Source organism: Podarcis raffonei, chromosome 2 (genome assembly GCF_027172205.1).
Source record: "Podarcis raffonei isolate rPodRaf1 chromosome 2, rPodRaf1.pri, whole genome shotgun sequence".
NCBI classification, from domain to species: domain Eukaryota; kingdom Metazoa; phylum Chordata; class Lepidosauria; order Squamata; family Lacertidae; genus Podarcis; species Podarcis raffonei.
In genome coordinates, this window is record NC_070603.1 from 117,487,316 (window position 1) to 117,514,969 (window position 27,654).

The window sequence follows — 27,654 nt, forward strand, 5'->3', positions numbered from 1 at the left end:
CACAGGCCCAGTTTTGTGGTTGGGTCAGGGACATAGCTGTCAACGTTTCCCCTTTTTTAAGGGAAATTCCCTTATTCCGAATAGGATTCCTCGCAAGAAAAGGGAAAAGTTGACAGCTATGGTCAGGGATGTGTGGCTGGGGAGGGTGTGTGTTTGTGTTTGTCTGTGACAACCATGAAATAACTCCTTCTGAAGTTACCACCACACTACTGGACATGATGAAAACTTGTTTTCTATTTTGCATCTAGATAAGTTTGGATTACTTTACCAACTCTCTTCAATGCAGGAAATACAGCTAAAGAACCCCTGATAGGTGGCTCTCCAACCTCGCTTCAAAAAACCTGCAACGAAAGAGAATCCACCACCTTCCAAGGTAGTCCATGACTGGCACCGCAACTGTGGGACCAAAATAAATGAGGCTTCAGGGTCTGAGTTCCTGGAAGGGGTTCAGCAGAAATTCATCTGGAATGACCCTCTTTCCATCTGACAAAAGAATTCCCTGACCGGGAATCGAACCCGGGCCGCGGCGGTGAGAGCGCCGAATCCTGACCACTAGACCATCAGGGATGTGCAAGCTGATCTCCCTCCCTCTGTTCTTTCAAGAGACGAGCTCCGCATCAAACTGCTAAGAAATGGTTCTCTGCCAGTCAGACATCCTGCCAAATGGCAGGTTTTCCTTACTTGCTGTGAAGAGTTCCAACTCCATCAGGAAGCTGAAAAGGAGCATTTGGTCATCCTCTTCCATGGGGAGTTTTTGCCAGGGAAGGGAAACCAAGGCCACACTCCTTGAAAGTGAATAGGGTGGGGGGAGAGACAGTGACTGGCTCTGGTCAACCAATGAGTTTCATGGCCCAGTTGAGAGTGGAACTGTGGTCGCCCAGATCCTGATCTGACACTCTAATCTAATCTGACCCTGCAAGCACTTCACCACGCTATAGCAAAACCATCCTCTGCTACATGGTTGTTGTCTTTTCATTGGTGCATTTCACAAAAGAAGGGGGGGAAAGGGCTCCTCCGAATAACTGAACAGGACACCAAAGCCCCTCCCTCTTCTGGGTGCAAGGGGCGGCTGGTTGGTTTCAGTCTCTTGAGCTCTGTGTTATGGGCCCAGGATGTTCCCACTGTGGGTTCTGCCTGGCTGAAGGAAATGAGCTGGGAGTGGCCCATCAGCCAGTTTAGAGCTAGTTACTATACAAACTTCATCCCTCAGAACTTTTGAGGGAATTTGCTTTCTTCCTCCTCTCTCCCAATCCTTTGTCCTTTCATGCCATCCCTTTTAGATGTTAAGACTGATGACAGGAATGGTCTCATTACTGATCTTGGCTTGAGTCATGGCTGGTGCATTCCTTCCTCTGTTTTTCATTATTTATTTATTTATTTATTTATTTATTTATTTATTTATTTATTTTCTATGCCGCCCTATACCCGAAGGTCTCAGGGCGGTTCTCATAAAATATTGAATACATAAAATCAAAACAAAAATAACAACCCAGCAACCCCCCCCACCTACTTCTCTTTAAACAAGTGTGGCCTTGGTTTCCCCTTCAGGGAGGCAGACCAGCACACCCCAACAAAAGGGCTGCTTGGCTATTGCGTTAAACTCCTAGAGATACTGAGGGTGGACTTAATCCCTCATGTGTGCAAAGGGCAAAAGATTAGCAATTCACCACTCAGGCTCCTCATTGCAGGTGGATTTCCAGCAGCCGTCCCTGGGTGGGCTCGAACCACCAACCTTCTGGTTAACAGCCAGACGCGCTAACCGATTGCACCACAGAGACCTGGGCAGAGCTGATTCTCTGCCTCCTGTTATGCTCGGTGCTGGGAAAGTTCATTTTGAAAAGGATCTAGTTCAAGTTCAAGGAGGATCCAGTTCCAGGAAGAATGATGTTCTGGGTCTAGCAGACAAAGTAACCACTGATAAATGGTCAGGTCTGGATGGCATCCCCCACATTTGGCTCTTCTTGGGCAAAAAAGAGGAGGATGGCATCTTCTCTTGGCTATAGGCAGGGCCAATCTGCCAGGATACCAAATTCAGGGTGAGCAATTGTAGTTGAAATGGGTCTATTGCACAACAAGCCCCATCCCCTAAGCTGGATTTTTTTCAAATAAAGTCAGCAGGAGGAAAATGCCCTGAGATGTGTAGAAGTGCAATTTGCTTGAAGCAAACAAATCAAGATGAATGTCCATAGAAACATAGAATCGAAGAGTTGGAAGGAAACCCAAGGATCCCCTAATCCAACTCTCTTCAATGCAGGAAGTACAGCTGTAAAATCCCTGACAGGTGGCTCTCCAACCTCGCATCAAAAAACCTGCAACGAAGGAGAATCCACCACCTTCCAAGGTAGTCCATGACTGACACCACAACTGGGACCAAAATAAATGAGGCTTCAGGGTCTGAGTTCCTGGAAGGGGTTCAGCACTGGTGGTATAACAGAAATTCATCTGAAATGACCCTCTTTCCATCTTGCAAAAGAATTCCCTGACCGGGAATCGAACCCGGGCCGCGGCGGTGAAAGCGCCGAATCCTGACCACTAGACCATCAGGGATGTGCAAGCTGATCTCCCTCCCTCTGTTCTTTCAAGAGACAAGCTCTGCATCAAACTGCTAAGAAATGGTTCTCTGCCAGCCAGACATCCTGCCAAATGGCAGATATTCCTTACTTGCTGTGAAGAGTTCCAACTCCGTTTGGAAGCTGAAAAGGAGCATTTGCCATCTTCTTCCATGGGGAGTTTTTGCCAGGGAAGGGAAACCAAGGCCACACTCATTGAAAGTGAATAGGGTGGGGGGAAGAGGCAGTGGCTGGCCCCGGTCAACCCGTGAGTTTCATGGCCCAGTTGGGATTGGGACTGTGGTCGCCCAGATCCTGATCTGACACTCTAATCTAATCTGACACTACAAACACTTCACCACGCTAGAGCAAAACCATCCTCTGCTGTTGTTGTCTTTTCCTTTTCCTTTGTATACCTCACAGAAGAAGGCGGGAAAGTGCCCCTCTGAATAACTGAACAGGACACCAAAGCCCCTCCCTCTTCTGGCACCAACCCTGGCAGAGTTGGCACCTGCGGGGAGCGCAAGGGGCTGCTGGTTGGTTTCAGTCTCTTGAGCTCTGTGTTATGGGCCCAGGATGTTCCCACTGTGGGTTCTGCCTGGCTGAAGGAAATGAGCTGAGAGTGGCCCATCAGCCAGTTTAGATCTAGTTACTATACAAACTTCATCCCTCAGAACTTTTGAGTGAGTTTGCTTTCTTCCTCCTCTCTCCCAATCCTTTGTCCTTTCGTGCCATCCCTTTTAGCTGTTAAGATTGATGACAGGAATGGTCTCATTACTGATCTTGGCTCGAGTCATGGCTGGTGCATTCCTTCTTCTGCTTTTTGTCTTTTATTTATTATTTTTATTTATTAATTTAATTTCTATACCGCCCAATACCCAGAAGTCTCAGGGTGGTTCTCATAAAATGTCGAAAACATAAAATCAAAACAAAAATAACAACCCAGTAACGCCCCCCCTACTTCTCTTCAAACGAGTCTGGCCTTGGTTTCCCTGTTAAACTCCTAGAGATACTGAGGCTGGGCTTAATCCCTCATGTGTGCAAAGGGCAACAGATTAGCATTTAACCACTCAGGTTAGCATTTAACCATTGCAGGCGGATTTCCAGCAGCCGTCCCTGGGTGGGCTCGAACCACCAACCTTCTGGTTAACAGCCAGACGCGCTAACCGATTGCGCCACAGAGACCTGGGCAGAGCTGTTTCTCTGCCTCCTGTTATGCTTGGTGCTGGGAAAGTTCATTTTGAAAAAGAACTAGTTCAAGGAGGATCCAGTTCCAGGAAGAATGATGTTCTGGGTCTAGCAGACAAAGTAACCACTGATAAATTGTCAGGTCTGGATGGCATCCCCCACATTTGGCTCTTCTTCGGCAAAAAAGAGGAGGGTGGCATCTTCTCTTGGCTATAGGCAGGGCCAATTTGCCAGGATACCAAATTCAGGGTGAGCAATTGTAGTTGAAATGGGTCTATTGCACAAAAAAACCCTTCCTCTAAGCCGGCTTTTTTTCAAATAAAGACAGCAGGAGGAAAATTCCCTGAGAAGTGTAGAATTGCAATTTGCTTGAAGCAATGCTGTCTAAGCTCTCCACAAACAAATCAGGATGAATGTCCATAGAACACAGAATCGTAGAGTTGGAAGGAAACCCAAGGATCACCTAGTCCAGTGGTGGCCAAACTTGGCCCTCCAGCTGTTTTGGGACTACAACTCCCATCATCCCTAGGTAACAGGATCAGTGGTCAGGGATGATGGGTATTGTAGTCCCAAAACAGCTGGAGGGCCAACCTTCAACGAAGGAGAGTCCACCACCTTCCAAGGTAGTCTACACAGAATTGTAGAGTTGGAAGGAAACCCAAGGATACCCTAATTCAACTATCTTCAATGCAGAAAATGCAGCTAAAGAGCCCTTGATAGCCCTCCAACCTCTCTTCAAAAAACCTGCAACGAAGGAGTATCCACCACCTTCCCAGGTAGTCCATGACTGGCACCGCAACTGCGGGACCAAAATAAAAGAGGCTTCAGGGTTTGAGTTCCTGGAAGGGGTTCAGCACTGGTGGTATAACAGAAGTTCATCTGGAATGACCCTCTTTCCATCTTGCAAAAGAATTCCCTGACCGGGAATTGAACCCGGGCCGCGGCGGTGAGAGCGCCGAATCCTGACCACTAGACCATCAGGGATGTGCAAGGTGATCTCTGTCCCTCCATTTTTTCAAGAGACGAGCTCCACATCAAACTGCTAAGAAATGGTGGTTTGCCAGTTTGCCAAATGGCAGGTTTTCCTTACTTGCTGTGAAGAGTTCCAACTCCATTAGGAAGCTGATAAGGAGCATTTGGCAATCTTCTTCCCTGGGGAAGGGAAACCAAGGCCACACTCATTGAAAGTTCCATGGTACCACTTTAAACAGTCGTGGCTTCCCCCAAAGGATTCTGGGAGTTCCTAGTTTGTTATCAGGGCTGAGAGTTGTAAGGAGTCTGCCCCCCGCCTGCCCACCTTGGGGTTCCTTCCAACGTTGCAATGCTATCATTCTATGTTTTGTGGGGTGAACGAGGCCTTAGCCTAAAGCAGGAGCTGCCTGCTGTTTGCACTTGCTTGCAAATAGTTTGACCTGCTTAGCTGGCCCCTGATTATAGGATTGGTTGGCTAACATTCAGCATGGATCACTTGGTTACAAATTTGCAGCAAGTGTGAACAAGGGTTTCCAAGGAAGATTTTTGTGGTTTGTCTCTAGTGAGACTAGAGGGCTCAATTCCCCTTAAAGCAGGTTACGTGGTTGTTCTGTTTCAACCCTCTCCCTTGTGAACCATTTTGTTCAGACAATAACAGGAGCTTTCCAGCCACAAAGCCTGTCAGGTGAACTCTCTCTTGGAAGAGCAGATGCCAGCTACGTAGGTCACACTGTTTGCAAGCAGAGTCCTGACTGAGAGAGAAGAAATACAGTGGTACCCCAGGTTACATACGCTTCAGGTTACATATGCTTCAGGTTACAGACTCTGCTAACCCAGAAATAGTGCTTCAGGTTAAGAACTTTGCTTCAGGATGTGAACAGAAATTGTGCTCCGGCGGTGTGGCGGCAGCAGGAGGCTTCATTAGCTAAAGTGGTGCTTGGGGTTAAGAACAGTTTCAGGTTAAGAACGGACCACCGGAACGAATTAAGTACTTAACCCGAGGTATCACTGTAATAGTGGCACTTAGGTCAAGAGGGCCTCTCGGATCCCCTACATTAATGCTAGGGTTAGTGCAGGCTTCCTCAACCTCGGCCCTCCAGATGTTTTCGGCCTACAACTCCCATGATCCCTAGCTAGCAGGACCAGTGGTCAGGGATGCTAGGAACTGTAGTCTCAAAACATCTGGAGGGCCGAGGTTGAGGAAGCCTGGGTTAGTGGGTAGATATCCAGTCTGTGTTTTGTTTTGGGTAGTGCACTATGTTAGTTCCTTTTTGTTTTAGATATTATTTCTTTCTACACCTTACAAAAGAATTCAGTAGGCACATTTAAAAAGAAAAGAAAAGAAAAGAAAAGAAAAGAAAAGAAAAGAAAAGAAGAGGAGCACCATGTTTCTGCCTGGTTTCGAACCAGGGACCTTTCGCGTGTGAGGCGAATGTGATGACCACTACACTACAGAAACTCTGCCTTAGCTGAGGCCCTTGTTCCTGCCCCCTGGCCAAGAAAGATCCTTTTGGTTCATCTGAAATCACCGTCTTTCCATCTTGCAAAAGAATTCCCTGACCGGGAATCGAACCCGGGCCGCGGCGGTGAAAGCGCCGAATCCTGACCACTAGACCATCAGGGATGTGCAAGCTGATCTCCCTCCCTCCGTTCTTTCAAGAAACAAGCTCTGCATCAAACTGCTAAGAAATGGTGCTCTGCCAGCCAGACATCCTGCCAAATGGCAGATATTCCTTACTTGCTGTGAAGAGTTCCAACTCCATTTGGAAGCTGAAAAGGAGCATTTGCAATCTTCTTCCATGGGGAGTTTTTGCCAGGGAAGGGAAACCAAGGCCACACTCATTGAAAGTGAATAGGGTGGGGGGAGAGGCAGTGACTGGCAGCTCTTTGGGGGCAAAAAAGAAGAGAATTGCACCTTCTCTGGGCTATAAAGGTAAAGGTACCCCTGCCCGTACGGGCCAGTCTTGACAGACTCTAGGGTTGTGCGCCCATCTCACTCAAGAGGCCGGGGGCCAGCGCTGTCCGCAGACACTTCCGGGTCACGTGGCCAGCGTGACATCGCTCCTCTGGCGAGCCAGAGCCGCACACGGAAACGCTGTTTACCTTCCCGCTGGTAAGCGGTCCCTATTTATCTACTTGCACCTGGGGGTGCTTTCGAACTGCTAGGTTGGCAGGCGCTGGGACCGAGCAACGGGAGCGCACTTTCGATCGGCAAGCCCTAGGCGCTGAGGCTTTTACCCACAGCGCCACCCGCGTCCCTTCTCTGGGCTATAGGCAGGGCCAATTAGCCAGGATACCAAATTCAGGGTGAGCAATTGTAGTTGAAATGGATCTATTGCACAAAAAGCCCCTTCCCCTGAGCCGGATTTCTTTCAAATAAAGACAACAAGAGGGAAATGCCCCGAGAAGTGTAGAATTGCAATTTGCTTGAAGCAATGCTGTCTAAGTTCTCCACAAACAAATCAAGATGAATGTCCATGGAACACAGAATCGTAGAGTTGGAAGGAAACCCAAGGATCCCCTAGTCCACCTCACTTCCAAAAACCTGCAATGAAGGAGAGTCTGCCAGCTTCCCAGGTAGTCCATGAGTGGCACTGCAACTGCAGGACCAAAATAAATGAGGCTTCAGGGTTTGAGTTCCTGGAAGGGGTTCAGCACTGGTGGTATAACAGAAGTTCATCTGGAATGATCCTCTTTCCATCTTGCAAAAGAATTCCCTGACCGGGAATCGAACCCGGGCCGCGGCGGTGAGAGCGCCAAATCCTGACCACTAGACCATCAGGGATGTGCAAGATGATCTCTGTCCCTCCGTTCTTTCAATCGATGAGCTCTATATCAAACTGCTAAGAAATGGTTCTCTGCCAGTCAGACATCCTGCCAAATGGCAGGTTTTCTTTGCTTGCTGTGAAGAGTTCCAACTCCGTTTGGAAGCTGAAAAGCAGCATTTGGCTACCTTCTTGCCTGGGGAAGGGAAACCAAGGCCACACTCATTGAAAGTTCAATGGTACCACTTTAAACAGTTGTGGCTTCTGTCAAAGACTTCTTGGGGCTCCCAGTTTGTTATCAGGGCTGAGAGTTGCAAGGAGTCTGCCCCCCGCCTGCCCACCTTGGGGTTCCTTCCAACTCTGCAATGCTATTATTCTGTTTTGTGGGGTGAATGAGGCCTTAGCCTAAAGCAGGAGCTGCCTGCTGTTTGTACCTGCTTGCAAATAGCATGACTTGCTTAGCTGGCCTCTGATTGTAGTACAGTCATACCTCATGTTACTTCTGCTTCATGTTACATTCTTTCAGGATACATCCTGCGGCGACCCAGAAGAACCAGAAAGTGTTACTTCCGGGTTTCTGTGCTCACTCATGCACAGACGCACAAAATGACATCATGCGCGTGTGCAGTAGCGGCGAATCGCAACCCACGCGTGCACAGACGCGCCGCTATGGGTTGCGCTATTTTCATGTTGTGAATTTGAAGGCTGAAGCCTTATCCTTGCCAGGGAATCGTTTGCCTGCGTCCCCAGGGCCGAAGAGAGAGCAAAAAGCACCAGGAAAGATTCTTCTTTGGAGAAAAAAAGTTTTATTGAAATCTGTGCACAGAGGTGGCCAGTGGGATCGTTCCCAAAAGACTGGCCCATAGATACAAATAAACAAGCATCTTTATACCTGAGAGTCTGCCCATCTCTTCCCACCTCTTCAAATTCTCCAATCAGCTAGCAAGGTTAAGCTTATTTCCTTATATGGTATATAGCTATCTGGCTAGCTAAGCCCCCCTCCTTCCCTTGTTCGTGTGTTCCTCTCTTGCGTTAGAGCATGTGCAGAGAGTAGTTCCTGGTTTGCAGAGCTCAAGTAATTGCAGAGAGGAAGTAGCTCCCAGCTTGCAAAGCTAAAGCAATTGCGGTTTTGTTAGCTGCTTAACCACAACTGCAGAAGTTAGCTTAGGTGCAGATAGTATTGAGATTAACCCTTTCAATTCCCTCCTCTTCTTTTGGACAACCTATCTCCTAGGTTCGTCCTGGTCTCTTGGGTTTATAATCCTGGGGGAGAACAATAAGGGCCATGATATTTTTTTTATTTTTTTTTTTGCATCACACCTTGTAAGCATTGCACCAAGCAGGGTATACAGAGGCAAAGAAGCAAAAGGATTAATAGCGGCCCTGCTAATAATACCACAATATGCCTGAGCCAACTGCCATGAGGCAGCCAGAAATATAACCAACCCCATAGATCACCTCCTGTAGTTTTCAGCAGGTTCCTGGCTATCATTGTTTCCATGTGATCAATGGTGGCTGAAATGCTGACATTATTATCTGGGACATATCTATTTTATTGCTGAAGGGCCCACTGATACTCGTGCTCTATCAGCTGCCTTGCTTCTTGGGAGGTTGTGTCCCACCTCTCTGAGGAGGAGCCTCTTATCTTAACCAATTTTCCCACCTGTCCTTGTGGATGCTTAATACTCTCATGATTTCTTCCCAACACACTGTATCCGAAAGGGGCTTCTCCCTCTACATATATTAACATATACCCACAGGAATATATATCCACCCTTGCAGAGGCCTGACACACAGAGTGACTATATCAAAGAGTTCTGGCCCCAATATCAAAAGTCCTGGCGGTGCCTTAAAATTTGCTGGGAAAAAAAGTCTCTACATTGGGGACGCTGCCCGCGGGCGTCCCTCCCATCCACTTGTCCAGCCGTCTGGCGCTCTTCTGGAGATGGTTAGCTTCAGAGGATCATCAGGATTTGGTGTAACTGTCCAATCTAAAATAGCCTTCTTCACTTAAGTGTGGTGGACCCAAGGGGTGAGGTAACAGCAGTGGGCCTGGGTCCACCTGTTAAGAAAGAGACAAAATCTCGGGAGAGTTACTGCACATAATTATCAAACTGCACATTTTGACTAGCATGGGGGGTTATTGCAAAACTGAGTGGACAAAGGCTGGTCCATTGTCAGATTCTATTAACCTAGGTAGTCCATAGCGGGGAATGATCTCCCTAAGCAGGCACCTGGTTACCTCTGGAGGTAAGCAAACCTCTTTCCTTCCATAAGGCTCCATGGGCATGTAAAGTCAGAAAGGCATACTTAGAGTATAAATGTTTATCTTCTGTCCCTTTGCTAGGGTCAGGGCTCTGGTGAGCGCTGTTATTTATGCCAGCCGGGCCGACGTTCCAGGCGGGAGTGGCTGCACTTCGATCACTTGGTCTTCCAAGGCTACCACTGCATAGCCTGCCTTCCGCTGTCCAGCCTTAACAAAGCTGCTTCCATCCACAAACCATGAAGGCCAATGGGGGTTTGCTTCATCTTTGAGGTCTGGCCTGCTAAAATATTCTTCATCCATTACTTCAATGCAATCGTGCATCTGCTCCTCACCTTCTCCTACCGGGGACAGGGTAGCTGGGTTGAGGGCGGTGGTGACCTGAAACTTCAAACGCGGATGCAGCAATAACATCTGACACTTTCTCATCTTTGCTTGGGAGAGGAAATAGGTACCCTTCATGTCAAGCAGAGCTGGGACTGCATGCGGGGTCACACAAACAGTGTCTTGGCCAAAAATAAATTTGTCTGCTTTGTTCAGTAGGGTGGCTACTGCCACAACTGCTCTCATGCACGGCGGTAAGCCTTGTTCTGTAGGCGTCAGGCGCTCAGATAGGTATGCCACTGGCTGTTGCCAGCTTCCCAATTTTGGCACAAAACCCCTTTCGCCGTCCCTTGGTCCTCATCCACGAATAGAGTAAAGGGTTTCTCAGGGATTTGGGATGCCAAGCGCTGGGGCTTGCTGCAGTGCCCTCTTCAAATCCACGAAGGCTTGCTGTTGTTCTGTGCTTCAAACAAAGGGGTCTCTCTCAATTCCTCTGGTTGACTCATGTAGAGGCTTGGCAATGATGCTGTAATTAAATATCCATACCCTACAAAATCCTGCAGACCCCAGAAAGCCACGGAGTTCTCTGCAGTTCTTTGGCTCTGGTATCAGGATAATAGCCTGCTTCCTTTCTTCACTGGTAACAAAGGGGTGTTTCACTGTGATTGGCATTGCCTCAAGATCCTATGTTGGAGCAGTCGCTCTAGATGCACCCACACTCCTTCAGTCGCCGTTCGTGGGATGGGATACTTATTTACTGCAACAGGATTGACAAATGGCTTGGGCTTCACGATTATTGGTGGGACATCCTTTGCCATTCCTAGGGGGTTGCCTTCAGCCCATACTGCGTGGTTCACTTGTTCCAGAATACTGGCGGGGATGGGTCCCTCCTCTTCTTTTACCATCATGAGGCGCCAGTACTCCCTCAGGGGTGCCTCCATAACCAGTTCCCCAAGTGACATAATGGACATTGTGGCTTCTCCCGATGGCTTTAAAAGTAATTTGGGCTTGCAACTTTACCAACAAATCTCTTCCTAATAATAGAATAGGGCATTCTCTCTTCCAGTGCCCTTCCTGTCGGCAGATGGCGCACTGATTCCGTCCGAGACGGCTTCGCCCTCCTCCCCGGGCACTTCCTCTTTCCTGAGGGGTGGGTGTGGTAGCCTGTAATGCCATCAACTTCCTTGTTTGATACTTCTCCTTTTTTCTCTGGGCCTCCTCATCTCTCTGATTGCAAGTGGTTTGAGCTATTTCCAACATCTATTCCAGCCCATGGCCGATGAACCCCTCAGGCTTCTGGATTTTTTCTTTGGCGAATATCGGACGCTGCCTGAGCTACAAAGGCAGCCTTTATAATGGGGCGTTGGCAATATCATCTGGGTTCTCCTCAAAGGTAGGGTTCTAATTTCTCCAATTGCACACATCAGCACTTGAAAAAGGCACATGTTGGACTGTATAAGTGCATGGTGGTGCTTCCCCACCCTGTCCTGGGGGCTGGTGGGTCATACACTCTGCGTAGAGGCATCATTGCAGTCCCACCCTTTTTCTGTGCCTTATGGGACTTATGGAGGGACGCCCTGGTTGCTGCTAACAAATGGGAACTAACATCCACTTCTTTCACATAGGGTTGTACATACTGTTGCAATCTCAATTGTCTGATACTGTGTCCACATTTTTCCTTTCTTTGCTAACTCAATTAGTCCCTTCATAAACTCCTCATCATCCTCTTCCTCTTTGCTCTCTAATTCATCAACCTTGGAGGGTTCAGGCTGAGGGCCGGCTCCTCCCTGGTCCTGGGGCCCTGGGCCTGGGGGATTCGCTAGAGGGGCAGTTGGTGGAGCATAGGGTGGCGGCAGTTTAATGACTTCCCCCTCTTCTCCTTCCGGCTCTGGTATCACCGGGGGCTTTTCTGACTTCCCTGCCGGTCAGACTGCACAAATTGTATTTTGTGGGGCGTCGCCTCGGCAGGCTTTTAGCCACGGTGGATTCTTTTCTACATTGATTTTCCAGGTAGAAATATAAGGGATCTGGTCTGGGTGGACGTTCAAGATATTTTGATATAGTGGGTTGATTAGTTGCAAATTAAATCTGCCCTCCGAGGGCCAATTAGTTCCTTGGGTGGGCCAATCAACCTCACATAATGTCCTCATCCTCTCTCTTCTCAATTTGAACCCAATCATCATGCTTCGTAGCTGCTTTCCAGTTGGTTAAAAAGCATTTCAGAGGACTACGTTAGCTTGCCCCAGACCCCATTTTTTTTTTTTTTTTTTTCAGATACTCCGCTCCTAACCGGGCTTAAGATCCTTTCACACACCAACCACTACAGGCTGTGACTTGGCGAACTCTCGTTGCCAAGAAATGCACAGCCCTGCAATCGCTCGGCCAAGGGGACGCTAAGCCCCGGCCCACACTTGACAATTCAACCACTGGAGTATCTGACATGCAACATACAAAACACACCCCAATATAATTCCAACATGCAACACACAAAACACACCAAAATAATTTTCCCTCTGTTTCCCCTTTCCCCAACCTTACTGGCGGCACTCTACTGCCACCTCTGTTTCCCCTTTTCCCTTTTCCCGTCCCTGTCTGGCGGGGCGGCACCTTATTGCCACGGCCAGTTCCCTTGTTCCTTTTCTGGCGGCACTCTACTGCTCACAGCCAGACCCTTTATCCCTTTTCTGGCGGCACTCTACTGCTCACAGCCAGGTGAAGCTGTCCAGGCTTCCTACCACGCCCTTTCCCTTAGGGTTACCTGTTCCGCTGCGGACCCCTCCTTCGGCCGTCCTCTTTTCTCCCTCGACCAGGTGTCTCACTCCGGAGCGGTGTGGCCGGCTCCCCCCACGAACAGGCAGGGGTGCGCACTTGGAGCCGCGAACGCCGGTCCGGGGCTGTTCACCGAGGTCGGGCCTGGCCCTCCCCGGCCCCCTGGGGTGGGGCAATTCCCGGCCAATGCACCAAAATGAAGGCTGAAGCCTTATCCTTGCCAGGGAATCGTTTGCCTGCGTCCCCAGGGCCGAAGAGAGAGCAAAAAGCACCAGGAAAGATTCTTCTTTGGAGAAAAAAAGTTTTATTGAAATCTGTGCACAGAGGTGGCCAGTGGGATCGTTCCCAAAAGACTGGCCCATAGATACAAATAAACAAGCATCTTTATACCTGAGAGTCTGCCCATCTCTTCCCACCTCTTCAAATTCTCCAATCAGCTAGCAAGGTTAAGCTTATTTCCTTATATGGTATATAGCTATCTGGCTAGCTAAGCCCCCCTCCTTCCCTTGTTCGTGTGTTCCTCTCTTGCGTTAGAGCATGTGCAGAGAGTAGTTCCTGGTTTGCAGAGCTCAAGTAATTGCAGAGAGGAAGTAGCTCCCAGCTTGCAAAGCTAAAGCAATTGCGGTTTTGTTAGCTGCTTAACCACAACTGCAGAAGTTAGCTTAGGTGCAGATAGTATTGAGATTAACCCTTTCAAATTGGCCTCCAGAATGGATCCTTTTGCCACCAGAGGTGCCACTGTACCAGGAGCTTTCCAGCCACAAAGCCTGTCCAGGTGAACTCTCTCTTGGAAGAAAAGGTGCCAGCTCTGTAGGTCACACTGTTTGCAAGCGGAGTCCTAACCGAGAGAGAAGAAATAATAGTGGCACTTAGGCACTCTTGGACCCCCTACATTAATCCTAGGGTTAGTGCAGGCTTCCTCAACCTCGGCCCTCCAGATGTTTTTGGCCTACAACTCCCATGATCCCTAGCTAGGAAGGCCAGTGGTCAGGGATGCAGGGCATTGTAGTCTCAAAACATGAGGAGGGCTGAGGTTGAGGAAGCCTGGGTTAGTGGGTCTGTGTTTTGTTTTGGGTAGTGTACTATGTCTGTTCCTGTTTGTTTTAGATATTATTTCTTTCTACACCTTACAAAAGAATTCAGTAGGCATATTTAAAAAGAAAAGAAAAGAAAAGAAAAGAAGAGTAGCACCATGTTTCTGCCTGGTTTCGAACCAGGGACCTTTCGCGTGTGAGGCGAACGTGATGACCACTACACTACAGAAACTCTGCCTTAGCTGAGGCACTTGTTCCTGCCCCCTGGCCAAGAAAGATCCTTTTGTCTTGAAGTCCTTGGCACTCAGAGAATGGCGGTGCCACATGCTCCAGATTTATGGGGTGGGGAATAGCCCATCCAGCTAAGTGGCGCCGTGGAAGCGTGCTGGGCCCATAACCAAGAGGTTGATGGATCAAATCCATCGTCAGCTGCGCAGCAGCAGCCACTTTCCTCTTTTGATTTGGAGAACCCACAAATGCGGGAAGGAGATTTTCCTGCTACTGAGTAGGACGCTACAGGCCCTCCCTCCTTGGGCAACTGATCTGGGAGAACGAATTCTGTTGCAGAAGAGAAGGGGAGACACTTCTTTTAAAGGAGAAATAACATCTCTCCCACCCCACCCCCCCACAACATACAATACTGGATCAACCAATAGGCAGAATAAGCATGTGCTTAGAGCACCAATCTTTATTTTTATTTATTTTTGAAGATTGCTATAATCATTGCTGCCGCAATCCCTCTCCTAGGGACCCAAGCGCAACCTGGAGTACAGGCCTTGGCAACAGCTTCATTCCATTCTTTGACATAATTTGATGCTGGCCATAGAGCAGAAGCTGGTGCTGCAACACTCCTTCCATTTGGCAAAACAATTTCCTGGCTGGGAATTGAACCTAGGCTGCAGTGAATCCTAACCAGGGATGGGCATGGTGATCTCTGCTTCTCTATTCTTTTCCTGTGATGGACCAACTGCAAGGAAATGGCACTTGACTAGCCAGCCAGCCTCCTAGTCAAGGGGCAGATTTTCCTTCTGTAGGCCAAATCAACAGCTGACCCTACAGAGTGGCAAAGGTAGTATAGTAAACCAAAGGCTTATGCCGCAGAGGAATATCCAAAAAAAGGCTCACTTGCAGGATCATCACCTTGTCATGGTTGGTGGGCTTGCACTTTCCTATGATCCTTGTAAGTGAAGCCATCGGGAGTCTTGTACTCCCAGTAGGGTCACCAAAGGCAGTAAGGTCAAAGGGTAGGATCTAGACAAAGAATGATCCAATAAGTCCTCAATGGCACAACAGACGGATGATAACAAGCAGTATGTTACAACTGTGAAGACGGATGAAGGCTGCAGCAGATAAGAATCTACTGGTCATTGTGATACTCATGCCATTGGAATAGAGCCTAACTACAAAGACTGTGCATTGGTCAGCGTGCTCTGATCTAGACACATAAATTCACAGGCAGGCATCTTCCAAAACCCAACTAATCCTCAGCATGATCAACTCCTATGGAGAAACCTATGTCCCCACTGTGGAAAGCAGTGGATCCAGAATTGGCCTCCACAGTCATTTATGGAACATATTCATGGAAGACAATCCTACTCGGCTACGAGCAATCGCCAAAGAAGAAAACCCCAAAAAGGGACCGACGAGGGTGGGATTCGAACCCACGCGTGCAGAGCACAATGGATTAGCAGTCCATCGCCTTCACCACTCGGCCACCTCGTCCAGGAATCCTGCCCACCGCCGTCCCTGGGTGGGCTCGAACCACCATCCTTCTGGTTAACAGCCAGACGCGCTAACCCATTGCGCCACAGAGACCTGGGCGGTAGCATCCTTGGTCTAAGAACTTATTAGTGGAACACTACTGACAGACTAAAGATGGGATGTGCATGTGTCCTTATACCAATTTCCCAGTTTCCATGGAGAAAGAGGAGGAGGAACTGTCCTGCAGCTCCACAAGTAGAGTGGGAGCAGGGTACTCAACAAGCAAGCCTTGAAGAGTTAAATATTATGGGCTAGAGTTAGACGCCACCCTTTGAACGTTCCTTTGATCTGCTTTTCAGTTTCAGCAGTGTTCTCCACCTCGCCAGAAATAAAGCAGTAAGAGTCACACATTTATTTATTCTGCACTTATTATGATGAGGAAAAGCAGTACTGGGTGCTTATTGCCAAAGGGTGAAATAAGGAGATAAAGTGATCTGGGAGAAAAAAAACTACCCCAAGTTCCTCTCTCTTATTTTAAAGCACTCACTATATTCACAGTCATAGTGGCTCTTTTTGGCAGCTTGGATAATGTGCTGAACTCCTAGGGAAAAGGGCTACTAAGGGTGGGGGCTTGAACCCCCATGTGGGCAGAACACAACAAATTAGCAATTCACCACTCAGGGTCCTCATTGCAGGCAGATTTCCAGCAGCCGTCCCTGGGTGGGCTCGAACCACCAACCTTCTGGTTAACAGCCAGACGCGCTAACCGATTGCGCCACAGAGACCTGGGCAGAGCTGTTTCTCTGCCTCCTGTTATGCTTGGTGCTGGGAAAGTTCATTTTGAAAAGGAACTAGTTCAAGTTCAAAGAGGAACCAGTTCCAGGAAGAATGGTGCTCTAGGTCTAGCAGACAAAATAACCACTGATAAATGGTCAGGTCTGAATGGCATCCCCCACATTTGGCTCTTCTTGGGCAAAAAAGAGGAGGATGGCAATTTCTCTTGGCTATAGGAAGGGCCAATTTGCCAGGATACCAAATTCAGGGTGAGCAATTGTAGTTGAAATGGATCTATTGCACAACAAGCCCCTTCTCCTAAGCCAGATTTTTTTGCAAATAAAGACAGCATGAAGAAAATGCCTGAGATGTGTAGAATTGCAATTTGCTTGAAGCAATGCTGTCTAAGCTCTCCACAAACAAATCAAGATGAATGTCCATGGGAACACAGAATCGTAGAGTTGGAAGGAAACCCAAGGATACCCTAGTCCAACTCCCTGACAGGTGGCCCTCCAACCTCGCTTCAAAAAACCTGCAACAAAAGGGAGTCCACCTTCTGAGGTAGTCCATGACTGGCACCACAACGGCGGGACCAAAATAAATGAGGCTTCAGGGTCTGAGTTCCTGGAAGGTGTTCAGCAGAAATTCATCTGGAATGACCCTCTTTCCATCTGACAAAAGAATTCCCTGACCGGGAATTGAACCCGGGCCGCGGCGGTGAGAGCGCCGAATCCTGACCACTAGACCATCAGGGATGTGCAAGCTGATCTCTGTTCCTCCATTCTTCCAAGCAATGAGCACTGTGAAGGCTGGTGGAACAAAGTTTTTTGTGGGGGAGTCTTGAGTTGGAGAAGTTAAAGGGTGGAACAGACATTTGAGGGGAGTCAAACTGAAAAGTACATTTGATGGTACATGGTGCTCTGTCATAACTTATGTGATCCCACAACTGGTTCATATTCTACCTGACCCTAAAAAATATCTGTGGCCAGATAGGATACCCAAGCATTATGGGCAAACAACATATGAGGTGTGTAATTTGCTATTGATTTTATTGTGAGACTTTAAAATGGCTTCCATTGTAATGTAATTGTGAGTAGCTATCCAGTCTATGTTTTGTTTGGGGTAGTTCACTATGTTTGCTTTAGATGTTATTTCTTCTATATTTTACTCAAAAAATTATTAAAAGTGGAGCACCATGTTTCTGCCTGGTTTCGAACCAGGGACCTTTCGCGTGTGAGGCGAACGTGATAACCACTACACTACAGAAACTCTGCCTTAGCTGTGGACTTTGTTCCTGCCCCCTGGCCAAGATAAATCCTTTTGGCTTGGAGTCCTTGATGCTCAGAGAATGGCAGTGCCACATGTTCCTGATGGATGGGGCACTGGCTCCACAGCTCCTTCTGGCTGCAGCACCTCTGGGGCTGTCCCTGCCAGCCCTTTGAGTTCAGATTCTTCGCCTCACTTGATGAAAAAGAATCGACTCCTGGCCCTGACAAACACACCTTCATGCCCCATCCAGCAGAGTGGCGCAGCGGGAGCGTGCTGGGCCCATAACCCAGAGGTCGATGGATCGAAACCATCCTCTGCTAGGCGGCAAGGGCTGCCTTTTGTCTTTGACTTGGACAACCCCCAAATTTGAGGAGAAGGGTATTTTCTTGCTCCTGAGTAGGGTACTCTCTCTCCTTTGGCAATAGGTCTTGGCCAGAGTATGAGTTCCTGGAAAAGGTTCAGTACTGTTGACATAACAAATATTTGGCTGGAATGACCCTCCTGCCATATGGCAAAAGAATTCCCTGACCGGGAATCGAACCCGGGCCATGGCGATGAGAGCGCTGAATCCTGACCACTAGACCACCAGGGATATGCAGTGTGTTTTCCTTCCCTCCTTACTTTCCAACTACGAGCACTGTATCAAACTGCTAATAGATGGCTCTTTGCCCTTCGGACATCATGCCAAGTAGCAGGGTTTCCTCAATGGAGTTGAAACACTTGGCAGGGAAAGGCAGGGACTGGCAAGATATTGGCAAGTCTGAGACGGGAGAGGAGGGCTGCAGTCTCACTTGGAGGAAGGGGTCAGTGATTTGTGGGAACTATGCCAGCCTGGAGGTAAGAGTTGGAGGCAGGGGAAATGTCAGAGATGGAGCACAGGCTCAGTCAGTAGAAGAGGAAGAAGAGTAAACCAGGAAAGTTAAAGGCCAGTTGTTTCCACACCCTCTCCTGCACAACTGTCTCCCAGAACCAGGAGGGGATTGAAGAGGGATGAGCAGAGGCTGTTTCCAAGCAGGCGCAGTCTCTGGCTGTGTGTGTGCAGCCCATTGGGGAAAGATGCATAAATTTGTGGAGTGGTCCCCTGTTGCTGCAGCTGCTCTGGGGAATAACTGTCTAGACTCTAGACTGGTGTGCCTGGGTATTCAGAGTTGTAGAAAAGAGTGTTAAGTGTCCGCTTTGACAAATAAGAGTTAACTACCATGTGCATTCCTTTGGCTTGAAAGTGCAGTGGACAGAGTTGAGGGAAAGCTGCCAGTCGCTAGGACATCTGACGAGCAGAGAGACATATATTGGCAGTTGGATACAGTGGTCATCGCTTGAAAGAATGGAAGGACAGAGATCATCTTGCATATCTCTGATGGCACCACAACACAGGTTTGATAAAAAATGAACTTCTCAAGCAACTGAGCATAACAAGAAGCCAATAAGCGGCCCTGCCCAGGTCTCTGTGGCGCAATCAGTTAGCATGCCTGGCTGTCAACCAGAAGGTTGGTGGTTCAAGCCCACCCAGGGACGGCTGCTGGCCTTCTACCTGCAACGAGGTGGCTGAGTGGTGAATCGCTAATCTATTGTCCTCTGCACACATGGGGGTTCAAGCCCACCCTCAGTAGCCCCTTAGGAGTACAATATCTAAGCAGCCCTTTTGTTGGGGAGTGCTGGTCTGCCCCTCTGAAACGGCTCCTACGTGGACCCTGAGATCATCTTCTGAGGCCCTCCTTTGTGTGCCTTGAGAGGTCTGGAGGTGGCAACATGAGAAGGGGCCTTCTCTGCAGTGGCTCCCTGTCTATGGAATGTTCTCCCCAGGGAAGTTCGCCTGTTGCCTTCATTATACACCGTTAGGCTCCAGGCAAAAACACTCCTTTTTAACCAGGCTTTTGGTTGATCCGATTGACATCCTATGCCCTTTTAAAAATGTGGCCCTTTTGGGGAGATGGGGTGTTATTGGGTTGTTGTTTTTATGTTGCTTTTATATATTGTGTTTTTTATGTTGATCTTTTCTGTGAACCACCCTGAAACCCCTGGGTATAGGGTGGTGTGTGTGTGTGTGTGTGTGTGTGCGCGCGCGCGTAATATTTCTTTAAAAGGCAGAGGAAGGAATGCACCAGTCAAGACTCAAGCCCAGATCGGTAATGAGACAATTCCTGTCATCAGTCTTATGATCTAAAAGGGATGACATCACAGTCCTGCCCAGCATCTCTTCCTCTGCCTTTTGCTCAGTCAACAAGCAAAAACAGTGCAGGCAGGCAAAAGTCTGCAAACAGCTGAGGAGGGTGGGATTCAAACCCACATGTGCAGAGTGCAATGGATTAGCAGTCCATCCGCTTCACCAGTCATCTGCTTTATGAGGGATGCGGTGCCCACAGCCATCCTCCAAAGTAACATCCAGATGCACAGACCTATCGTACCACAGAGACTCTGCCCCTCAGCCTCTTTTGGTCTGAACATTCCCAGACAGGGACGGATGGCTGACAAACAAGGCAATGATCCACAGCCAGCCACTTTCTCCCAAGCAGCTAGCAGAGTGGCGCAGCGGGAGCGTGCTGGGCCCATAACCCAGAGGTCGATGGATCGAAACCATCCTCTGCTAATTGGCAGTGACTGCCTTTTGCTTTTTCCTTGGACAACCCACAAAAGAAAAGGCGGAAAGGGATCCCTTTTTGAGTAGGACAGCACAGCAACTCCTCCCTCTGGCAAAAGGCCTGGCAGAAGAAATCGCCTCAAAGGAAGATGGAGTGCTGCTGTTGCTTTGGTCCACCCTGCTAGTAAGGTGCTTGCTATGCTTTGATAGTGTTGCACACACCCCAGTCTCCAAGTGGCAAGAGATTCCAGGGGTTGTAGTGTTTTACCCAGGGTTCAGTTTCTTTTGAACAAAGCTCAGTGGAGACTGTGGTGTCTTTAGGATATATGGCTTTAATTGAAGCTATATACCAGGGGTGGCCGCTCCCAAGAGACTGCGATCTACTCACAGAGTTAAAAACTGGCAGTGATCTACCTTCTTTTTGGGTGTTCAGGTCAAAGTTGTTGACCTTTTTTTAGGAAGGAAAAACCTGTTTTTTGGGGTTCGGGAGCCAGTGATCTACCGCTAGACGTGCCTGTTGGACCTGCCTGCTATATGCAATCTGAGCACCAGATTTAGCGGTTTGCAGCATTCAGTCTGCAGTAGAAGCCCCAAACCACAGTTCTGTGTCCAGCGCTGAGCAATACATGCCTCTGTCTCCAGCTTCCATGCTGTTATTGCATCCTGCATTGTCAGTCTGGCATTCAGCGTCAGGCTGGACTAGAGGACCTTCAGGACCCCTTCCAACTTTCACATTCTGATTCAAAGGATAAACTAGGTAGGCACACAGCTTTTTCTCAGCAGCCAACCAAGATGGATCCACCTCGAACCCCCTGCCAAGGTAATGGGAAGGAAAAACTGCTTTCTTGCTGGAAGAGAATAAGAAACGTGGAAAGTGGCGGTAGGATCCTTTCTCCCAGGCCTTTTGCCAGAGGAGGGAGTTGCTGTGCTGTCCTACTCAGCAGCAGCAACAAGGGATCCTCTTCCCCCTTTTCTTTTGTGGGTTGTCCAAGGAAAAAGCAAAAGGCAGTCACTGCCAACTAGCAGAGGATGGTTTCGATCCATCGACCTCTGGGTTATGGGCCCAGCACGCTCCCGCTGCGCCACTCTGCTGGCTGGTTGGGAGAAAGTGGCTGGCTGTGGATCATTGCATCATTCGTCAGCTAGGTATCTGGTCTGGGAATGACTTTATTTGGATTCCCCAACCTGTAATGAGGCAGTATCATGCCAGAATCCACTGTCTCCAGTTGCCGTGGCTATTTTTATTCTACAAACGGAAGATACAGACTTTCCCACCTGGGCTATTGCAGATGGTTGACATCCACCCGTCTTGGGATACAATGGAGGCGTGTGCCTTTGGATCCTGCTAACAGCAAAGCAATATTAACATGTCATCTCTCTCTTCAACAATATTCCTTTTCCTAGGCTTGTTGCCAGAGGAGGGGGGCACAGCAGCTTCCTAGCTTCCTACTTAGTAGCTGCAGAGAAATAATTTCCACTCACACCCACATTTTGCCAAGGCAAAAGTAAAAGTACCTAGCAGAGGATGGTTTCGATCCATCGACCTCTGGGTTATGGGCCCAGCACGCTTCCGCTGCGCCACTCTGCTGGATGGAGCAAGGAAGAGCCTAGTGCGCACCATCAGTTCGTTTGTCATCTCTCCAGTTCCGGCAACAAAACCACAGGATAAAAGAGACTGAGGGGCAGCCCTGCCCAGGTCTCTGTGGTGCACTTGGTTAGCGCGTCTGGCTGTTAACCAGAAGGTTGGTGGTTCGAGCCCACCCAGGGACGGTTGCAGGCACTTTGTCCAGGATGAGACATCTGTTGTCCTCTGCACATGTAGCTTTGGATTCTATCTCACCATCCCTTTTTCCCATTAATTGGACCCAGGTCAAAAGATTGGGAACCTCACATGATGCCTCTGGTCTACAGCACTGGTGCAGGTCTTTTGCTTCCAGGCATGTGATCCTGTCAAAGGAAAACCTCCTGTGGGCTTGCCTGGCCCACAGCAGTTATTTGCAGAGCATAAAATTGGACCTTTTTCTTTTGCATGGCATCAAAGGAAGCATAATAAGAGATTGAGGGGCACCTTTCTCCAGGTCTCTGTGGCGCAATCAGTTAGCGCGTCTGGCTGTTAACCAGAAGGTTGGTGGTTCGAGCCCACCCAGGGATGGTTGCAGGCACTTTGTCCAGGATGAGGTGGCTGAATCAGTTCAGCTTCCATCTTTGCTAGCCCTTTTCCCCACTGACTGGAAGTCCCAGAGCAGTGGTCCCCAAATATTTCCCCCCCAAGGACCACTTGACAATTGCTGAGGGTCTTGGTGGACTACTTAATACGTTTCCTGCCTGTTGTAGCAGCTGTAATGCGCTGTGCTAAATGATTTTTAGTTGTAACCTTACAGCACTCTGCGGAACACCTGAATGAAGCTTGTGGACCACCGGTTTGGGAAGCCCTGTCTTAAGGCATAAACTTCTAGCTGGCAGGCTGAAACTGTCTTCAACTCTCTGAAAGGGGAAAAAACAAAACAGGAAGGTATGCACCAGCCGGGACTCGAACCCGGGTCACAAGATTGGGAACCTCGTATGATGCCTCTACACCACTGGTGCAGACGATGAGGACTTTCTCCTTCCTGGGCAGAATGTCTGCCGAGGAAAAACCTCCTGTGTGGTTAGATGGCCCAGAGGAGATTTTCAGCATCCTGACCAAAATGTGTAGGGACCTCTAGCTTTTTGCATGTTGTGTCCAGTGCAGAAGAAAAAGTCAGCAGCAGAATAGCAGATGACATTTTTCTTCTATCAATCTCTGGTTATGGGCTCAGCATGCTCCCCTTCCGGTTTGGGAAAAGGAACCTGAAATGGCTTGTATAACTGTTTTTCTCTTAGCTGAGTAAAACCTCAGGCCAAGAGAGGTGGAGATCTCTGTGATGCAATTTTTTAGCACATCTGGGCTTTAGCTGAAAAGATGCAAGGCCACCCAGCTGCAGGTATCATGTTCCCAATGACATGGTCAAGTGGTGAAGGCCGTGGACTGCTAATCTGTTGCGCACTGTTGCTGTGGGTTTGAATCCCACCCTCACAGGACGCTTGCAAGCTTTTGGCTGCCTGCGCCTTCTTTGCATGTCAGCAGAGAAAATGCCAGTCTGGATTCGCACCCAGGTCACTCGCAGCACTGGCAACGTTGAATGAACGCCATACACAGGATTGGCACTGTTGCATAATGAGGCTTCTTTCTACATAAGTAGCGCAACTGAGCGGTCCCTTCCTTGGCATAAACCCTTTCAGGCAAACGGGTAGCAGCTCTTTAGGTTCCCTCAAGCCCTGGGGATTATTTTGCAGGTGGCGCTGCAAGAGCCTAGGACTTGCCAATCAGAAGGTCGGCGGTTCAAATCCCCGCGACAGGGTGAGCTCCCGTTGCTCGGTCCCTGCTCCTGCCAACCTAGCAGTTCGAAAGCATGTCAAAGTGCAAGTAGATAAATAGGTACTGCTCTGGCGGGAAGATAAACAGCGTTTCCGTGCGCTGCTCTGGTTCGCCAGAAGCGGCTTAGTCATGCTGGCCACATGACCCGGAAGCTGTATGCCGGCTCCCTGGGCCAGTAAAGCGAGATGAGCGCCGCAACCCCAGAGTCGGTCACGACTGGACCTAATGGTCAGGGGTCCCTTTACCTTTTACTTTCTTCCAGACGACTAGGAGTTAACATAACAGAGTTGCGGATCCTAGAGAGGCTGGGGAAAAGAAGTAAACAGCGCAGGGCATTTTCCTCTTCCGCCTCCCGCTTCTCTCCCTCGCGCTGTGCTGCGAAAAAGACTTTAGGTCTGGAGCGTCTGCTGCCGGTTGCATTCCTGGCTGCGGGTGCAATGCAAATAAAAAAGACCGTGTGGAGCAGGTGAGCTAAAGCAAGGAAGGAGAGACAGAAAGCCTAGGAGGAAACAGCTGCTGGGCGGCGGCGGCGGGGAACAGAGGAGCCCATTTCTGCAGCAGCCAAATGCAGACAAAGAGCCCTGTGGAGCCTCGAAGGCTATCAGATTGCTGAGGAGCCGGGGGCTGGAAGGGATCTTCTGAGGGAGCTTCCAGGCAGGCGTTTGTTTTCTTGGGGAGGGGCTGCAGCTCAGTGGTTAGAGCCTCTGCTTTGCATGCAGAAGGTCCCAGGTCCAATCCCTGGGGCTGGGAAACAGCTCTGTCCGAAACTGCGAAGCTGCTCTAGCAGCCAACTCCTAGGGACCGAGGTCCCTTCAGCCGCCCCCCCCTCCATAAAATATTTGAGGGCCCCCTCCCCAAGTTGATGGGCATTGCCATTCAAATGGTGCGTGTGTGCCATGTCATGTAATCAGTTATGTGGGGTGGGGGTTACCTGTTCCTGTCCCCCCCCCAATATTTTATTCAAGCCGGCACACCTGGAAGCTGTTGCCTGTCAGTGTTGACAATAGTGAGCTGGATGGACCTGACTCGGTACAGTGGTACCTCGGGTTAAGTACTTAATTTGTTCTGGAGGTTCGTTCTTAACCTGAAACTGTTCTTAACCTGAAGCACCACTTTAGCTAATGGGGCCTCCCACTGCCGCCGCACGATTTCTGTTCTCATCCTGAAGCAAAGTTCTTAACCCAAGGTACTATTTCTGGGTTAGCGGAGTCTGTAACCTGAAGCGTATGTAACCCGAGGTACCACTGTATAAGGCAGCTTACTATGTGAGATTGTGACTAGTAGCCAATGACAGCCTTACCCACTGTGGATTTGTCTTTTCAAACCATTAGACTGTGGCTTTTTTTGTTTTGTCAGGGCAAAGTTAATTATTTCAGTTCTGTTTTAGGTTTTTAATCACGTGTGCACGCTGCCTTTGGATGGCTTGTCCCGAAAAGCAGCAAAGGAATACTTGAAATAAAATAATAAAATAAAGAGAGCAAAAACAAGGGTGGGGTGATAACATGGATGTAATGAAACATCACAAAGAAACAACTGATACAAATGCATCTGTGGTGTGTTTTTTGTCATTTTTCTTAGCAGCAACTCTGGGGAGGAAACATCCAATTCCAGATATTGCACTCCAAAAGAAAAACAAAGGTATACAAACCAGGAACTCTTCAACTCAATAGCTATTCCAATTTAGTCCAAACCAGGAAACTGTGGTTAACTGTTTCGGAACAAACCAGGGTGTAAACCCATTGTTTCAAGCTGGCTAAATATCTTGGTTTGTTGTGAAGCTGTTAATCATGGCTTCCTGGTTCAGTTGAAATGGAAACTATAGTGAGTTAAAGAAATCCTGACTTATTTGCTGGCTCCTGCAAACAGAGGAGTAAAGAGGCTGCCCAAAGTCTTGTTTATATCACCTTTATTAAATCAATATATGATCATGGGAAACATCTAAATGTAAAGCATCATCCCGTGTTTTCTGTTTTGTTCCAGAAGGTGATGACTTAGACAAGCAGGAGGAAGATCTTTCACTAGAAAGGTGTGAGCTTCCCTATCCTATTATCATCCAAAAGTGGCAGAAGTTCTGGGGTTGAAGAGATGCCTGGAAGTCAACAGGGACAAGAAGGACAACCTGAAAAGGCAACAGAAGGAGCTTTCCTTTGTGAAGATGGAGATAGTAGTTTAAATGAAAGTACATTCCAAGAAGGAATCCTCATAAGTAAAGGGGGAAATATGGGCACAGACTGTGGAAAAAGCCTCCATCAGAGCTTTGAGTTTCTTGAGGATGACAGTGTGAAGAGAGGGGGACATCAATATAAATGCTCATCGTGCTGGGAAACTTTCCATGACAGAACCCACTTGGATGCACATGAGAGAATCCACACAGGAGATAAACCATACGAATGCACAGATTGTGGGAAAAGCTTTAGCACAAGCTATGGGTTTATTGATCATATAAGAGTACACACAGAGGAGAAACCATATATGTGTTCAGACTGCGGTCAGCGCTTCCATCTGAAATCAAACCTTACTGCACACAAAAGAACCCACACAGCAGAGAACCCCTACGAGTGCTCTGAATGCGGGCAAAGCTTTGGTAAGAAATCACATCTTGTCACGCACGAGAGGACCCACACTGGAGAGAAACCCTATCAGTGCTCAGATTGTGGGAAGAGCTTTAGCCAGAAAGGAAACCTCGTTTCCCACATGAGGATCCACACAGGGGAGAAGCCGTATAAATGTTCACAGTGTGGCAAATGCTTCTCTCATTGCACTTCGCTGATGATGCATGTGAGAACTCACACAGGCGAGAAACCTTACAAATGCTCCATCTGTGAAAAAAGCTTTGTCAACAAGGGAAACCTTGTTTCACATGTGAGAATCCACACAGGGGAAAAGCCCTATGAATGCAGAGATTGTGGGAAAAGCTTTAGCACCAGCTTTCAGTTTATAGAGCATAAAAGGCTACACACGGGGGAGAAACCCTACATGTGCTCAGACTGTGGGCAAAGCTTCAATTCAAAATCAAACCTTATCACACACAAGAGAACCCACACAGGAGAGAAGCCCTACCAGTGTACTGTGTGTGGGAAAGGCTTCCGGGTTAAATCATCCCTTACTAAACATGTGAGAATCCATACAGGGGAGAAGCCCTACGAATGTCCTGAGTGCGGGAAAAGCTTCAACACTAGCTCCCTGCTTGTGAATCACAAAAGGGTTCATACAGGAGAGAAGCCGTATAAATGCTCAGGATGCGGGAGAAGCTTCCGTCAGAAAGGAAACCTTGTTTCACATATGAGAATCCATACAGGGGAGAAGCCATACCGGTGTTCTGACTGTGATAAAAGCTTCATTGATAAAAAGTCGCTTATTAAGCACAAGAGAACTCATACAGGAGAGAAAGCTTACGATTGTAAAGATGGTGGGCAACTCTTCAGGTGCAACTCAGTGCTTTCGTAGCACAGTATAATTCACTGGGCCTGACTGGACAAAGCCTCTCCTTGGACTGACCTACAAATGCATGGGGGGAGACGGAGACTGCAGAATTGGTGCTTTCTCACTGACTCAGCATTTCTTCCCCACCTCTGGCATCACCAGACGTCCGCATGGGACCATATATTGAAATATGGATGTGTACTTGGGTTGAATTTGTGTGGTCAGTACCCAAATAGAGGGTGGTCCATTTCTGACCTACACTGGTCATAGAACTGTAGAGGGCGAAGGGACCCCGAGGGTCATCTAGTTCAGCCCCATACAATGCAGGAATTTCAGACTGCATCGGAAATGCTGTGTATTTCCAAGTGGGATGTCTCTAGAGGAAGGGTCTGGCAAGGGGTCTGAAAATCAGGACACCTTCAGAAACAGCTGAAACATCCGGGTGTGCTTAGCCTGGAAGAGAGATTGTGGGAAGAGAGAGATTATACCAGCCTTCAAATAACCACACAGAATATGGAACAGGCTTGTTTTCTGTGGCTCCAGAGGGCAAGACTTGGGCGGAAAGTGCAGGGAAGCAGATTTTGGCAAAACACTTAGAAGACTTATTCAACATTGGGACAATATTAATCAGGAGGTGGTGCTAGAGTT

The 27,654-nt window shown here is 48.5% G+C and overlaps 1 protein-coding gene and 23 non-coding genes across 26 annotated transcripts; 6 read left to right on the forward strand and 18 right to left on the reverse strand.

Moving 5' to 3' along the window:
• Positions 1–495: 495 nt before the first annotated feature.
• Positions 496–567, reverse strand: TRNAE-CUC (transfer RNA glutamic acid (anticodon CUC)). The gene has a single exon. It is a non-coding gene; the product is annotated as a tRNA-Glu (tRNA).
• A 1,137-nt stretch (positions 568–1,704) lies between these two features.
• On the reverse strand, positions 1,705–1,778 carry TRNAN-GUU (transfer RNA asparagine (anticodon GUU)). Its single transcript has one exon. It is a non-coding gene; the product is annotated as a tRNA-Asn (tRNA).
• Positions 1,779–2,475: 697 nt separating this feature from the next.
• Positions 2,476–2,547, reverse strand: TRNAE-UUC (transfer RNA glutamic acid (anticodon UUC)). The gene has a single exon. It is a non-coding gene; the product is annotated as a tRNA-Glu (tRNA).
• A 1,113-nt stretch (positions 2,548–3,660) lies between these two features.
• On the reverse strand, positions 3,661–3,734 carry TRNAN-GUU (transfer RNA asparagine (anticodon GUU)). The gene has a single exon. It is a non-coding gene; the product is annotated as a tRNA-Asn (tRNA).
• A 915-nt stretch (positions 3,735–4,649) lies between these two features.
• Positions 4,650–4,721, reverse strand: TRNAE-CUC (transfer RNA glutamic acid (anticodon CUC)). Its single transcript has one exon. It is a non-coding gene; the product is annotated as a tRNA-Glu (tRNA).
• Positions 4,722–6,095: 1,374 nt separating this feature from the next.
• TRNAV-CAC (transfer RNA valine (anticodon CAC)) lies at positions 6,096–6,168 on the reverse strand. Its single transcript has one exon. It is a non-coding gene; the product is annotated as a tRNA-Val (tRNA).
• A 93-nt stretch (positions 6,169–6,261) lies between these two features.
• On the reverse strand, positions 6,262–6,333 carry TRNAE-UUC (transfer RNA glutamic acid (anticodon UUC)). The gene has a single exon. It is a non-coding gene; the product is annotated as a tRNA-Glu (tRNA).
• Positions 6,334–7,422: 1,089 nt separating this feature from the next.
• TRNAE-CUC (transfer RNA glutamic acid (anticodon CUC)) lies at positions 7,423–7,494 on the reverse strand. Its single transcript has one exon. It is a non-coding gene; the product is annotated as a tRNA-Glu (tRNA).
• Positions 7,495–14,023: 6,529 nt separating this feature from the next.
• On the reverse strand, positions 14,024–14,096 carry TRNAV-CAC (transfer RNA valine (anticodon CAC)). The gene has a single exon. It is a non-coding gene; the product is annotated as a tRNA-Val (tRNA).
• A 1,408-nt stretch (positions 14,097–15,504) lies between these two features.
• Positions 15,505–15,586, reverse strand: TRNAS-GCU (transfer RNA serine (anticodon GCU)). Its single transcript has one exon. It is a non-coding gene; the product is annotated as a tRNA-Ser (tRNA).
• A 19-nt stretch (positions 15,587–15,605) lies between these two features.
• Positions 15,606–15,679, reverse strand: TRNAN-GUU (transfer RNA asparagine (anticodon GUU)). Its single transcript has one exon. It is a non-coding gene; the product is annotated as a tRNA-Asn (tRNA).
• Positions 15,680–16,276: 597 nt separating this feature from the next.
• TRNAN-GUU (transfer RNA asparagine (anticodon GUU)) lies at positions 16,277–16,350 on the reverse strand. Its single transcript has one exon. It is a non-coding gene; the product is annotated as a tRNA-Asn (tRNA).
• Positions 16,351–17,022: 672 nt separating this feature from the next.
• On the reverse strand, positions 17,023–17,094 carry TRNAE-CUC (transfer RNA glutamic acid (anticodon CUC)). Its single transcript has one exon. It is a non-coding gene; the product is annotated as a tRNA-Glu (tRNA).
• Positions 17,095–17,535: 441 nt separating this feature from the next.
• On the reverse strand, positions 17,536–17,608 carry TRNAV-CAC (transfer RNA valine (anticodon CAC)). The gene has a single exon. It is a non-coding gene; the product is annotated as a tRNA-Val (tRNA).
• Positions 17,609–17,856: 248 nt separating this feature from the next.
• Positions 17,857–17,928, forward strand: TRNAM-CAU (transfer RNA methionine (anticodon CAU)). The gene has a single exon. It is a non-coding gene; the product is annotated as a tRNA-Met (tRNA).
• A 200-nt stretch (positions 17,929–18,128) lies between these two features.
• TRNAE-CUC (transfer RNA glutamic acid (anticodon CUC)) lies at positions 18,129–18,200 on the reverse strand. The gene has a single exon. It is a non-coding gene; the product is annotated as a tRNA-Glu (tRNA).
• Positions 18,201–19,049: 849 nt separating this feature from the next.
• TRNAD-GUC (transfer RNA aspartic acid (anticodon GUC)) lies at positions 19,050–19,123 on the forward strand. The gene has a single exon. It is a non-coding gene; the product is annotated as a tRNA-Asp (tRNA).
• Positions 19,124–20,123: 1,000 nt separating this feature from the next.
• TRNAM-CAU (transfer RNA methionine (anticodon CAU)) lies at positions 20,124–20,195 on the forward strand. The gene has a single exon. It is a non-coding gene; the product is annotated as a tRNA-Met (tRNA).
• A 1,011-nt stretch (positions 20,196–21,206) lies between these two features.
• On the reverse strand, positions 21,207–21,278 carry TRNAM-CAU (transfer RNA methionine (anticodon CAU)). The gene has a single exon. It is a non-coding gene; the product is annotated as a tRNA-Met (tRNA).
• A 424-nt stretch (positions 21,279–21,702) lies between these two features.
• On the reverse strand, positions 21,703–21,774 carry TRNAM-CAU (transfer RNA methionine (anticodon CAU)). The gene has a single exon. It is a non-coding gene; the product is annotated as a tRNA-Met (tRNA).
• Positions 21,775–21,882: 108 nt separating this feature from the next.
• On the forward strand, positions 21,883–21,956 carry TRNAN-GUU (transfer RNA asparagine (anticodon GUU)). The gene has a single exon. It is a non-coding gene; the product is annotated as a tRNA-Asn (tRNA).
• Positions 21,957–22,264: 308 nt separating this feature from the next.
• TRNAN-GUU (transfer RNA asparagine (anticodon GUU)) lies at positions 22,265–22,338 on the forward strand. Its single transcript has one exon. It is a non-coding gene; the product is annotated as a tRNA-Asn (tRNA).
• Positions 22,339–22,701: 363 nt separating this feature from the next.
• Positions 22,702–22,772, reverse strand: TRNAG-CCC (transfer RNA glycine (anticodon CCC)). Its single transcript has one exon. It is a non-coding gene; the product is annotated as a tRNA-Gly (tRNA).
• A 1,122-nt stretch (positions 22,773–23,894) lies between these two features.
• Positions 23,895–27,212, forward strand: LOC128409271 (zinc finger protein 501-like). 3 transcript variants are annotated; one of them, XM_053379614.1, is made up of 3 exons: positions 23,895–24,049; positions 24,971–25,091; positions 25,564–27,212. In XM_053379614.1, the coding sequence occupies exon 3, from the start codon at positions 25,669–25,671 to the stop codon at positions 27,028–27,030; it is 1,362 nt and encodes a 453-aa protein (XP_053235589.1). In that variant the 5' UTR covers positions 23,895–24,049; positions 24,971–25,091; positions 25,564–25,668; the 3' UTR covers positions 27,031–27,212. The 3 variants fall into 3 exon arrangements, with proteins under 3 accessions (XP_053235589.1, XP_053235586.1, XP_053235587.1); XM_053379611.1 differs by lacking the exon at positions 24,971–25,091; XM_053379612.1 differs by lacking the exons at positions 23,895–24,049; positions 24,971–25,091 and adding an exon at positions 25,118–25,221.
• Positions 27,213–27,654: the final 442 nt, after the last annotated feature.